This window comes from Lotus japonicus, chromosome 3 (genome assembly GCF_012489685.1).
Source record: "Lotus japonicus ecotype B-129 chromosome 3, LjGifu_v1.2".
Taxonomy (NCBI): Eukaryota; Viridiplantae; Streptophyta; class Magnoliopsida; order Fabales; family Fabaceae; genus Lotus; species Lotus japonicus.
In genome coordinates this window covers 22,566,847-22,579,732 of record NC_080043.1, presented here as the reverse complement: position 1 = coordinate 22,579,732, position 12,886 = coordinate 22,566,847, and the positions used below count along the sequence as shown (strand labels likewise).

General features: G+C 36.7%; 1 protein-coding gene across 1 annotated transcript; it reads left to right on the top strand.

Annotated features, from left to right (window-relative positions):
* The first annotated feature begins 7,554 nt into the window (after positions 1-7,554).
* Positions 7,555-12,886, top strand: LOC130748418 (BEL1-like homeodomain protein 8). Its single transcript, XM_057601640.1, has 4 exons — positions 7,555-8,790; positions 11,082-11,500; positions 11,590-11,650; positions 12,277-12,886. Exons 1-4 carry the CDS (start codon positions 7,633-7,635, stop codon positions 12,781-12,783), a joined length of 2,145 nt encoding a protein of 714 aa, XP_057457623.1. The 5' UTR covers positions 7,555-7,632; the 3' UTR covers positions 12,784-12,886.

Sequence of the window (12,886 nt, the reverse complement as noted above, 5' to 3'; positions counted from 1 at the left end):
AGTAAAGAGGGAAAAGGGCGGTCCCGTCCCGAAGGGTGAACGCCTCTGGGTAGGCGGGGTGAACCGCCACACGAAAGTACTTCCGCGCGAAGGAGGACTTCGCGTTACTTTTGTGGGGATGCAAGCACTTCCGGCCGGCCCGGGCCTTCAAGGAAATCCATCCTTTGTTTTTGATGGACTTGGGGTCAACATCGTAGAGGTAGAAGAAACTGGTGGGGGATGGGGCGATGCCAACAGCGGCGCATAAGATTTCAAAGCACCGAATGAAGGCCCAGGCGTTGGGGTGAAGTTGGCAGGGAGCCGCGTTGATGTCGCGGAGGACGGTTTGGACAAAGGGCGAGAAGGGAAGCCTGATTCCAAGCTCACTAAACATGTATTCGTACGCAAAGAAAAAGTGGGATCTCTTTACGTCGCCGTTTAGCTTATGAAGCCAGGGGCGATCCTCAGAACTGCAGATCCAGATCCGGAGCTTGGCGTTAAACTCATCGTCATTAGACAAACCACCCAGGGAGCTCACGAATTGCACAATGAGATCGCTATCCTGGAAAATGGAAGGTTGGTCTATAGCCTCGTGGGTGGGGGCATTTTGGACTGGAAGGGGCAGAGTGGCAAAGGTTTTTAATCGGTAAGAAGGGATCTCTGGGACCTCTAAACGGAGGCCGCCGGCGGCGGTGGAGTCGGGGTCGCTTCCGGAGGAGGAAGAGGAGTGATTGGGGGAGGTAGGATTTGAAGCCATTTTTAGAAGACAGCGAAATGAAAGAGAGGAAAAGATGAGTATGTATATGATGCAAAGATAAAGGCAGTAGGACTCACCGGAGTAAGATGTGAAGAGTGGGTACCGGAAAGGGTGATAAGCAACGGCTCCGGAACGGAAGTTGGCAGAGGGGGTTTGATAAGCGATTAGGGAGGTGAAGAGAGGTTTTGGAAAGGGATGTTTGTAGGGAAGGAGGGTTTTTATAGGGAAGGGGGAAGGGCTGGAAGAGTGACGCGTGTTGGACGCGTGTGGAAGGTTGGGAGTCATGATGGTTTTTTGGGGAAATGGGTTGCGTGTAATGGGGAGTTATTGCGCATGATGGGATGTAATGGGGAGTTACTGCGCAAGATGGGACGGTTATGAAAAGAGAAGTGACGTTTCCGGAGAAAGAGGGAAATTGATGTAACTGACGCATCACGTGGGGCAGTTGAGGATTCGAAGGGTTTTTGAAATAGGGGAAAGCGCGAAAGGCCTCGCCACTGTAATAGCCAAACATCATCGCCCGATAGGTGATACCATCAACGTTTGGGTGATCGGCACGTGACCAATGCTTGCCACCTTTCCCGCCGGCGGACGATCATGCACCTGTTCCAGCTGACCGCCAGTACGGAGCGATCGCTCTCGCCGCTTGTGGACTTATGGACTTGCCGGCTCGGGTTGCTCGCTGCTTGTGGACTTGTGGACTTGTCTGCTCAAGTTGCTCGCCAAGTCAGTGGACTGGATGACTAAAGATGCTAGTTTCCTTTTGCTCACGCCATGTTGGCAACGTAGTTTGCTTCTCTTTTCTCAAGCCTTGTTGGCAGCTCAAATCCCAGTGTATTATAGGGCATATGTAAAGGCATTTAAAAGACACACTTAGCTCTCATACTTCGAGCTCGGTGTCTTGTGGACTAGTGGACTGGGCGAGCCCCTAGGGGGGCAACGCCTAGCATATAGCCCGCCCCGAGACGGGGCCCTAACCTTAAGATGGGCCTTGGCTTCGGAGGCCCAATTGGCCCAAGAGATAGTGCCCGAACTCTATAAATAGGAGGGAGTGACCAATTGTAAGGGACCTTGGCTCATTTGATGAAATGATACATGAAATTCAGCATTCTCTCTCTCATTCTCATTCTCTCTCTAGCACAATTCTCCACTCTCTAGGTACTATACCCTTCTTCAATGTTCATTGCTAGAACAAATATGTATTTCTTTTCGCTTTCAATTAAAGAATATCATGTTGGATTTTAATTATATATTTCTTATCATATTAAAATTTAGTTATGTTATATTTTTTTAATGTTATATATGTTACATCTTTTTAAATATTAATTAAATTGTATTAAATTAATAATTAAATTTAATAATAAGTGAAAATAAGTAATATGAATATATTAGGTATTGTGGAGTCAATCTATATTAAAATAATATTTCTACAACTAGAATGAAATATGTATTAAAATCCAATAAATACTTAAAATCTGATCAATGTGAGCTCACAAAAAATCATCTAATGCACCAAATTAGCATCTCTCCAATTGGAGATGCTCTAAAATTTTGTATTTTCACATGTTAATTAACAATGGGGCACTCAAGGTTATGTGACATGCAATGTTAAACATGTTAAGAACATCCATCATAACCCCGTTCCCACCTTCGATTGGAACCTAAGCTGGACAGAAACAGGGTATTGATTTGGTTGGGAGAGAAAGAGGGAGAGGGAATAATTAATGACAGGCTTTATGGAGGAGCTAGAAATTAAGTGTGAACACAGAACAACAGCTTTTTTAGTTTATCGGTAAATGGCAAATTATATAACACTGCCGTTAAGTAAAAGATCTGTTCTTCTGCAACTTGAGAAGAAGAGAGAGAAATTAACTTGTTTGTTTAGTAATTATTGGTTCGAAAACCCAAAACTCTCACTTCTTTCTCTGCGTCTGTCCATTGAAATGAAAACAAAAAGCACTGCACCAGGCAGGGTACAATCGCAGGTGACGTAATCTCCAGTTGTCTCCATCGATCGCATCCCAAACCCAACCTCTGGTGTTGTGTGTTCCCATCTCTTGTTCTTTATTTTCTTGTTCTCTTTATAACTTGAAATTTATCTTTCTGATGCACCAACAAAAAAGAAAATAAGTACATCTAATTCAATTGAAGAAGTACAATATGAGAAAACCTTCTGAATCCAAACATAATTTAGATACCTTAATTAAATAAAATTAACATTCAAGTTAATCTATTACCATTTGATTTAATTGCTAATGTCATACCCCACGAACAAAATTAGCACACATGAATTAGTTTAATCTGTTTCCACCGATTTAATTGATTACTTTGTTTGGACTCATGTTGGACGATACATTCGCTAAATCGAACATATGCATTTTGCTAAATAAATGGGCATTGAAAATCATAATTTTAATTTATGATATACTGAATGTTATTTTAAATTGACATATTCATTTTTCGGTTCAAAATTTTGTTCATTTATATTTAAAAATGTGTATTATAAGACCACGTAATGAATAAAATGTGAAAGAAACCCAAAACTATATATATTGTTAATGTTAAGCTGAGTTTAACTTAAAAGTTAAAACCAAGATACATGCATGTTAGAGTTTAATTTTATAAATAGTAATTATATATTTATCAATTTAAACGAGTACAAAGAAAAATCTCTACCTATTATTTCTCCTTATCTCAATTCAAGGTCATGTTTTGATTGGAAAAAAAACATATAGAAATAAGGTTAAATTTGTTGGTGAGTTTTGATTAGAATAAATGTACAATGATTTAATGAAATTAATTTATGAAAATGTTACTTTGAGAATTAATATGAATTTGATATTTAAAAATCAAATAAAAGTGGATATAGGGGACTTAATTGTAATCATTTTAAAACTTAGAAAATAAATTTGCTATAAAAAAATTGAGGAACCAAAATTACATATCAACTCTAGTAAAAGCCTATAAATAATACCAAATATATATCCTATAAGATCTTATATATATATTTGTAGGTTTAAAGCATTGGTATCATCCATTAAGCGACTTGTTCGAATCCGGTATGAATTCTACGGCGACAAAAAAAAATTCTATAAATATTTAACCCAATTTTGTTCATAGAATTGAGACTCGAATTTGATATCTCATCTTAACTAGAGCAACCTCACAGCACTTACTGTAGTCGATTAGTGGTATATGATCTTACAAATTTTATATTTTGAGTAATGATATATACACATCTCATCTTTTAAACACTTCATTTCCACCTATTTTTGTTTCTACCTCTCTCATCTTATCATCTATCATATCTCACACTTTTTCTCTTACTTTTTCTTTTCTTCCTATCTCTCTCCTCCTCCACCTCCTTCCACCTCAAAATGTGGTGTGAAGAAAACATTTTCCCTGTCTCCTATGTGAAAAATAGATGTTCTAGACCTTGAAGATAGTTAATGCTGGTTTGATTTCTCAGTACCGCCTACATACAAGCAGATGCAGCTTAGTTTGACCAAATCTTTGATCTCATGAGAGAAGGAGTTCGAATTACCCATGTGCCCCGTGAAGCAAATAAGTACACCAGCTGCAGAATAGTTGATCTGGTCCTTAAATTAAGATGAACTAATTAAGCTGCATATGAAATGAAAACCATGAAAGCTACTCAGTTCTTCGTCTTTTGTATTTCATTCTTTGCTTTCCAAGCATCGATCACCTTTTACTATCCATCAATTAGGAAAAAGAAATGATAGCTCAAGTGGTAAGAGTTAGGAACATAAAGGTAGCTGAGTGAGGTGAAAGGTGAAGGATCCTGAGTTCGAATTTGGAAAAGTGATTAATTTACTAACATTTCTAACAACTAACATTTGCCTATAAAAAAAATTAGGAAAAAGAAAGAAAAAAATGGGATATATGATTAATTTATTAAACACCACACTAAATAATTTATCCAAAATTATTTTCAGGGTTTTCTTTAAAAATAAGCATCATATTAAAAACAGATCCACGCATGATTCTATGAATTAGAGGTGTTTACGGGTTGAATTGGTTAGAGTTTGGAGATAAAATATAATTTAAACCGATCAAATGTAATTAGTTTGATTTGGTTTTTTGTTTATAATTCATTATTTTTATCGGATTTGTAAATAAAAAATAAATCATTATTTTTAATGATTTTATTAGATATATATCATCAATTTGGCAGCAAGCGATGCAGATGAAGAATCACGCCGGTTTATGCCCATTATGGAGGATATTACAAAGTTGTTGGCAAGATTGGCATGAGTAGAGAGTGTGATGAGCCTCCAAATTGGTTAGCTTGAAAAGGAGTATCTACACCGTCGATGCCCTAGTGCCAGCTCGATACTCCTCCCATGGAGCTAGAGATCCTTATCCTGAGGGATAGTCTTGCTTATCTTTAGTGTCGCTTTGTTTTCTGATGTATAAAAAAAGAAGATGTATTATCACTTTATGGAAATTTGGAATTTTATATTATTATGAGTAATAAGAATTTATTCTCTCAAAAGAAAAGAATGTAATTTATTTTCATTTAATATATATATATATATATATATATATATATATATATAACTTGACAAAACTCAATCTAGAAAAAACCTGATGAAACTAATCAATCCTTCTCTAACGAAAATGATGCCTAAACATTCCCTTTTCAATACACAAGTTTGCGGTGATTTTTAACCATTGCTAACGTTTGTAATTAACTGTGAATTCAAAAAAAAAAACGTTTGTAACTGTAAAAAATCGCCATTAAATATATTTGTTGGATGTTTAATGAAAATCATGCGTCTATGTAGCTGTCTCAAATTTCAATTAACTCTCACCTTTTTTAGGTTGAGAGTTCGGCGGTTCAATAAATTCTCAATTAATGGTCAATCTTAAAATTATGGTTTGGTTTGGATCATCAAACTCCTCTGATCAACCCATGCCCATGAACACCTATGAATTATGATTTTTTTTACAATGGAAAGATAAAATACATTCCTCCAGGGTTGATCCTTAGACCTCCTCTTTTTCAACTCATGTCCAGCAGCTCTTACCACTTAAGTTATCATTCGGGGACATGAATCATGTTATTATACAATATAAGGTTAAAACAATTTTTTCTTGATATAAACAAACCTTTATATAAAGTACTTTTTAAGATTCACATTTGAATATTTGATTGATACAAAATGGACACAAATAATTGTCCACAAGTTTTCATTTAGCAGCATCACATCACATCATAGTAGTAAAATAATGTTTTCATGAGATCAAACAGATAAGATCTACTTAAGAAGAAGAAAAGAGATCAATGAAGCTACTACTAATCAGAATCAAAACTCCATTTGCATCGTACAAGAAGGAAGCTTGGGAGTAGAGAGTTACAAAACACACAATTTATGAATAAGAGGTGAAAAAACAATAATTATTTGTCTACACCTCTAAATTGAGGTGGAAAGAGGTGGAGGAGGAGAGAGATAGGAAGAAAAAAAAAGTAAGAGAGAGAAAGTATAAGATGTGATAGATAATAAGAGGAGAGAGATAGAAATAAAAATAGGTGAAAATGAAGTGTATAAATAAGGAGGTGTGTATATATCATTACTCGTGAAAAAACACGGAATATGGGAAAAAGAAGGAGGTGAAAGGATCAAAATGGAGGGGCCCCAACCACACAGGTTTATGAATGTTGAAGACAGCTCTCCATTTTTTCAGGTGGATTTAACCTTTTAACTGCCACTTTACGTTAATTCAAACGTCAAGCCTAACGACCCAGCAAGTGAGAGATCCATCATAATAATCATTGTCTTCTTCTTAATCGGGTTTATTATATTATAACAACTACCAACCTAGCAACTAGGTATTTGTCTTGGTCTTGGTATAGTAGAAGCTTATCTCTCTCCATCACCATAATACATACCCTAACCCCTTCCTCATCACAGGTTTCACAGCCTTGTCCACACCTTCTACGGCAACAAATTAAACAGTTTCAACTTTTCTTCCTTTTCTTGGCTCTTTCTTCCCTCTTCAAACGACAAACATGTATTAATTACCTGTGTTTCTTACTTTTTCTTCTTCTTGTTTCTGCACGTCTGCTGCTTCTCAACCCCTCCACAAAAATTAATTTATTTTATTTTTTTAGAAGGGAATGCTTCTTTATGGATGGTGATAGGCTGATAGCTTTGAGTTGTAAGTTGTTGTTCAGCTAGCTAGATCCATTGGAATGGAGCTCAACAACTAGGGTTTCTACACGTGCCACTGAGAGGTTACGTGTGCCAAGAGCTTGAAGGAGTTGTTTTTTTTTTCTTGTGGTATTTGATGGGAGAGGTTATTTGATTTTGTTAAATTACAGTGTGATGTGATGAAGGTAGTGAGGAGAATTGGAGAAGGAAAATTAACAATAGTTAATTGCTTTATTTGAGCCTGTACAAGGTGAGAGAATATTTTTGAACAACTGAAGCTGGACCTGCTTAGCTCTTTCACCCTCACGACTTTCATTTTCTCATAATAATAATAATATTATTATTATTATTATCTCATTTATTATGGTAGTTTCATGTCTCCCTCTCTCTTTGCTTGTCAACAGTGCAATTAATTTTTAGCTATTAAACTAAAATTTCAATCAGGGTAAATTGTTTCTCAAATTATATAGTGGGGATGTTTTTTAACTCTCAAGTTCATTATTGATGTTTCAGAATCAGAATCAATTATGAGGAATATAGTAGCTTCTGAGTTTCAGAGTTGATTCGTATAAAAGAGTAGTTTCTTGGACTTAAAGAGAAACTAATTCAAATATGTTAATTTATGTTACTTGCAGGTGAGCAATATAATGTTAAGGCCTTCTACACCACTGATTGTTTAGAAGTTAGTAAGAGGCTTTGGTAAACTATTGCTGGGTTGCAATGAGTGGCTTAAGGCCTGAGTCTCATGTAGCACAGCAATTTAGGCGTGAGAAACTGAGAATCCAGAACATTTCCCATCATTATCAAGACTTCCCTCACAATCTGGAACATTTGTCTTCACACCAAGGGTTCAACATGGATCTTCTTCAGGTCAGAAATGTTAGAAATGCCAACAACATGCTTGATGAACCGGCTGCAATTTATTCATCAGAAATTCCCAACTTCTCCTTCACTTCAAATCCTTCTCCAAGGTTGGAGTATCAAGAACTAGGTGAACCTAGTAGGCTAATGATGCATCATCAATATGGTTCTTTTCCCCACCAAACCAGTGATTTGAACATTGTAAACTATGCAAGCAACAACAACAACACTTTTCATGCTTATGAACCCAACAATGGTGTATATGCTAATATCATGGTGCAGAATGAGAATCCCTCTGCTTTATATCAAAGTGCTTGGAATGATGTAGCGAAAATAGCTTCACTGATGCAGCAAAATGGCCAAGGCATTTGGGAAGGGGATGCTAGTACTGAATCTGAACAACAACACCAACCAAGCTTTGGAAATCAGAATCACCTAAATCAATTGCGTTTTGGGTGGACTAATCCTATTCCTCTGTGTTTCACAGACAAAAAGATTGATGTAGATTCAAATCCTCAAAGCTTGTCCTTATCGCTCTCATCATCATCAAATGCTTGTGTTAATTCTCAGTTTGAAGAAGGGTCTGTATCTAGAGATTGTGGGAAATCACCACAAGACATGGTTTCAAGGACTAGTTTTAGAAATGTGGGTCCCCTTGGCCCTTTCACTGGCTATGCTACTATTCTCAAGAGTTCAAGGTTTTTGAAGACTTCTCAAGATTTGTTAGAAGAGTTTTGTTATTGTGTATCTGGTAAGAAATTGGCCAAAAGATGTGATCTTTCTGAGAGGGTTTCTGAGGATGCTTGTGGTTCTACTTCTACTGATGTTGTCACTGTCGCTGTCAATCAAACTGGGGTTGCTTCGAAAGCTAGCAATTCAGGTTCTTCATCATCTATGTTTCATGTTTCAAGTGAAAATAGAGGTGCTGATTGGGGGGCTGGAAGTACTAGCTGTGGTGTTTCTTCTCTGCTGGATTATCAACAGAAGAAAGCAAAGCTTCTGTACATGCAAGAAGAGGTTGGTTTTCACTTTTCAGTACTGATTCCATGTTAAACATGTTTTGTGATTTACTTTCCTATCTATTTGTTTTGGCATAAAGTGTGTCAGATTCTTGCATGTAAAACTGAAAAAGGGTCAATGCTTTTACACTACTGTGTTCCAACCAACAAGTCTGGATTTCTGAAAGGTTAGCTTGTGAAGATAAAACCCGGTTAAATGTGAGTCACTGTGCAAAAGGTAATTAATAATGTTGAATACTCCTGTATGAATTCGTTGAGAAGTTTCATATTGATCTGAGATATGTCAAAAATAAGTCCTTATATAGGTAGAACAATCCTTAATTACGTGTAAACTATCTTTTAGAGTAGAGTTAGGCTTATCCCAAATTCTATGATATCCGAGCGAATCCTTAATCTGTTTTTTTTTTCGGAAAGAGAATCCTTAATCTGTTTATTGGGCTATTCATAAATGTTCGGTCTTGCAAACTTCATGCTTTAAGTGTTTAGCTTTGGACGTGAGGGTGTGTGCTGAGCAGTGTTGTTAATCTCGATAGCGACGCGTAGAGGCCGACCACAAAAATGCTATTGCGGTATAGGGCCTCTATGCTGAATTTTTTTACATAGTGTATATAGGGATTGTCTAAATGACCCATGATAAAGTTTGAGTTAAATAACCCACCATCCAATCACATTGGAGATAAATGAGTTGGAAATAAATTAATAAATAAAATATAGAAATTCCAACTCATTTATCTCCGATGTGATTGGATGATGAGTTATTTAACCCAAACTTTATCATGGGTCATTTAGACAACTCATGTATATAATATAACAATATACTTTTAAACGATAATAAATGCTTAAAATTCATGGCAGTCAAAAGTCAAGGTAATCAAGAGGTTTTAGTCTCAATTCTACCAATTTAATTGCCTAAAAACATGAAAGTTCTATTTCACTTCCTCTCATCCTCCTCAAACTAGCCCATTTTCAGTATGTTTCTGAAGCAAAAACCCTTGAAATATCTCCCAAAACTGTGCTAAAATGAACTTTTTAGTGGGTTGTTCTTGGGTTTTTATCAATTCCGCCAAATAGCGGTCAAAGCACTGCTATGGCTGTTATTTCGTTAGCTTTACCGGCCGCAACAGCCGCTATACTAAACTGCACCGCTACAAAACCACTAGTGAGGTGACGCAAATTAGTCCATAAACTTGTGTTGAGTAGTCCTGCAATAATCAGAGATATGGCCTAATTAGTTCGTAAACGCTAGAGTTTCTATTTTATTTTATATAATTAGAAGACCTTCAAGGGAGGTGATACAAATGTTAGAAGATGGGGGAGCCCAAAAGGCCAAAGAGCAAGAGATCTCTATTGATGAGCTAAAGAAATAGATCAAATCAATAAGATTGGTACCCGCATTTTGACTCAAAAATCTCAAGTTGACAAGTTTATGAATTCTTAATTCTTGTAATCCATTTTTAAGTAATGTGGGACTTCATATAATAATGTGGAATGATGTATTGGATACAAGTTCTTTATTGAATTTTATATTACAATAGTAGTTGTCTTTGGCTATAGAGTCCGAGTGTTGATGACTGATGATTTTGTTCATATGCATATTGTTTATTATTTCATTGTTCATGGATGATAATCGTTTATTTCATTATTCTTTCTTATGCTTTTCCATTTGTGGTAATTTTCAAGGATTTTATTGAATCAAACTGTGCACATTGATAAAATTAATGTGGGACATTCTAAAATAGGAATCCTTGTTAAAATATTCTCAACTCGTAAAACCACTTGAGTTGAATAGCTAAGTTCATCGATCAGAATGATCTTTTGAGACGTAGTGGAAATTTGTTTACCAGGACTTGTCCTTTTTTTTACTTGATTATCCCAAGTAAAAATTTAAAATAGGCCCCAAACTGACATCACCATGGGATTGGCTATGTAATTTCTTGTTCATTCTCCTTAAGCAAGGTGTCGAATTTGAATCTTGTAAACTAAAAAAATCATGCTCAGAAAGCTAGTCCCACCATAATGTAAATGTTTTAATCTCAAACAGTATTGCCTCCTGTGAAAGATACCTATATTGCCACAAAAAAATAATTTCCATCCCATCACTTTAAAAGGGACGCTAGAGTTTCTTTTCTGAAATTTTGTTGTGATGAATTGCTCAGGTAAAGGCAAAGCAATTTCATTGATTTGAAATGATTTCATCATTGGGATTATGCTAATGGTAGTTTCTGTGTTCTTCAACTCTTTTAAAAGATTGCTTTTTGACACTATTCTCTGTTGGGCCATACATAATAGGTCACCAGGAGATACAAACAGTACCATCAACAAATGCAAATGGTTGTTTCATCCTTTGAATCTGTGGCAGGTCTAAGTTCAGCTACTCCTTACATGTCAATGGCTTTCAAGTCGGTTTCAAAACACTTCAGGTGCCTTAACAATTCTATCTCAGATCAGGTCAAGCTTATAAGCCAAGTCTTGGGAGAGGATTTGACAATACCCAACACAAGTGCTAGTAGTAAAATTGACACTAATAATATGGCATTAAGGCTAAGGTGCATGGACCAAAGCTTGCAAAATAACAAATCTAGCAGGGGCGCCATAACCCTTCTTGAACAACAACTACAGCATCATCATGTTTGGAGGCCCCAGAGAGGGTTACCGGAACGTGCAGTGGCGATTCTTAGAGCGTGGTTGTTTGAGCATTTTCTTCATCCGTATGTTTGTCTCTAGTGTCACCTTTTCTAGCTAATCTTCTCTGTTTTACTACAAAAAGAAAGCTAATTGATGTTGAATATCTTTTCAGTTACCCCACAGACACTGATAAACACATGTTGGCTATGCAAACAGGTCTTTCGCGAAACCAGGTGGGGGCCTAGTCCTTTGAATTTCATTATGATGCCTCTTGGCCTTTTGATCCAGTTGATTGAATTGGCATAATTGACTATCTTCTTACATTGATTGCTGTTTAGGATATGTTTAAGGGTTTTAGAGGAAAGGGATGAGAGGGAAATATTTCAATTCTAATAAAATGATCTAATTTGATGATTTTTTGAAATGAAAGAATTGAATGATAGACTAGTATAAGAATTTAATAGTTCTTATAATTCAGGATAGTAACTCTACTTAAAAAGCTAGTTCAGAAATGATGATTGTTCTACCATTTATATTTGGTCATATCTCTAATTCCTCAACAAACCCTCCTCATGCCTAGAGCTATACATATGAAGTTTGCAACACTGGATATGAGCAGATGACCCATTTATGAGTGACCAAACAAAATAAACACCATAATGGTGTATAGATTTTAACACCATATTAGAATTTGGGTTAAACATAGTTTTACCAAAAAAAAACTAGCTCAGCTTTGAGGATTGTTCGGAGTTGGTCAGTGTGGGGTGGCTTCCCGTGGTGTGCAAATACTTGCTATACTGCTATGCTGTTTCATGTTATATACTGCTGAAATAATGGTGTAAATAATCGGTTGATGCAGGTATCAAATTGGTTCATCAATGCTCGTGTCCGCGTGTGGAAGCCAATGGTTGAGGAAATACACACACTTGAAACCAAAACAACAAGTGCCAAAGACAACACTATTAAAAATGAGGGAACTTGTGGCACTGAAATTGGTAGTACCAGCATGCAGCCTATTGTCGATAAGTCTCTGAGCAAGTTTGGCATGCATACAATGCCTGAAAACCAAATCCAGAGTATGGAAATGGGTTCATCCATAAATGCTGAGGGATTAAATGCAGAACAATGGAGTCAAGAGAAGCGGTCTAAATTGGAATACCAAATGAGTTCAGGCATGGATGGCACTGTTATGGGTTTATTGCCATGCAGAAATGGTGGAATTGAGGTTGGGGGACTCGGGTCCGTGTCACTGACATTGGGCCTTAGGCATGGCTTTGAAGGAATGCAACACCAGCATCAACAACTACAAGAGGAACAGCTTAGGCATCACCTTGGAGGGCAAATGATACATGACTTTGTAGGGTGATTGATTGATTGACTATCATGCATTGTAGAGCGAATTTGAATTTCTAGCCATCAAAGATTTCCTATAGTCACACAATCATGCAATCGAAGCCGGTTGATTAAGA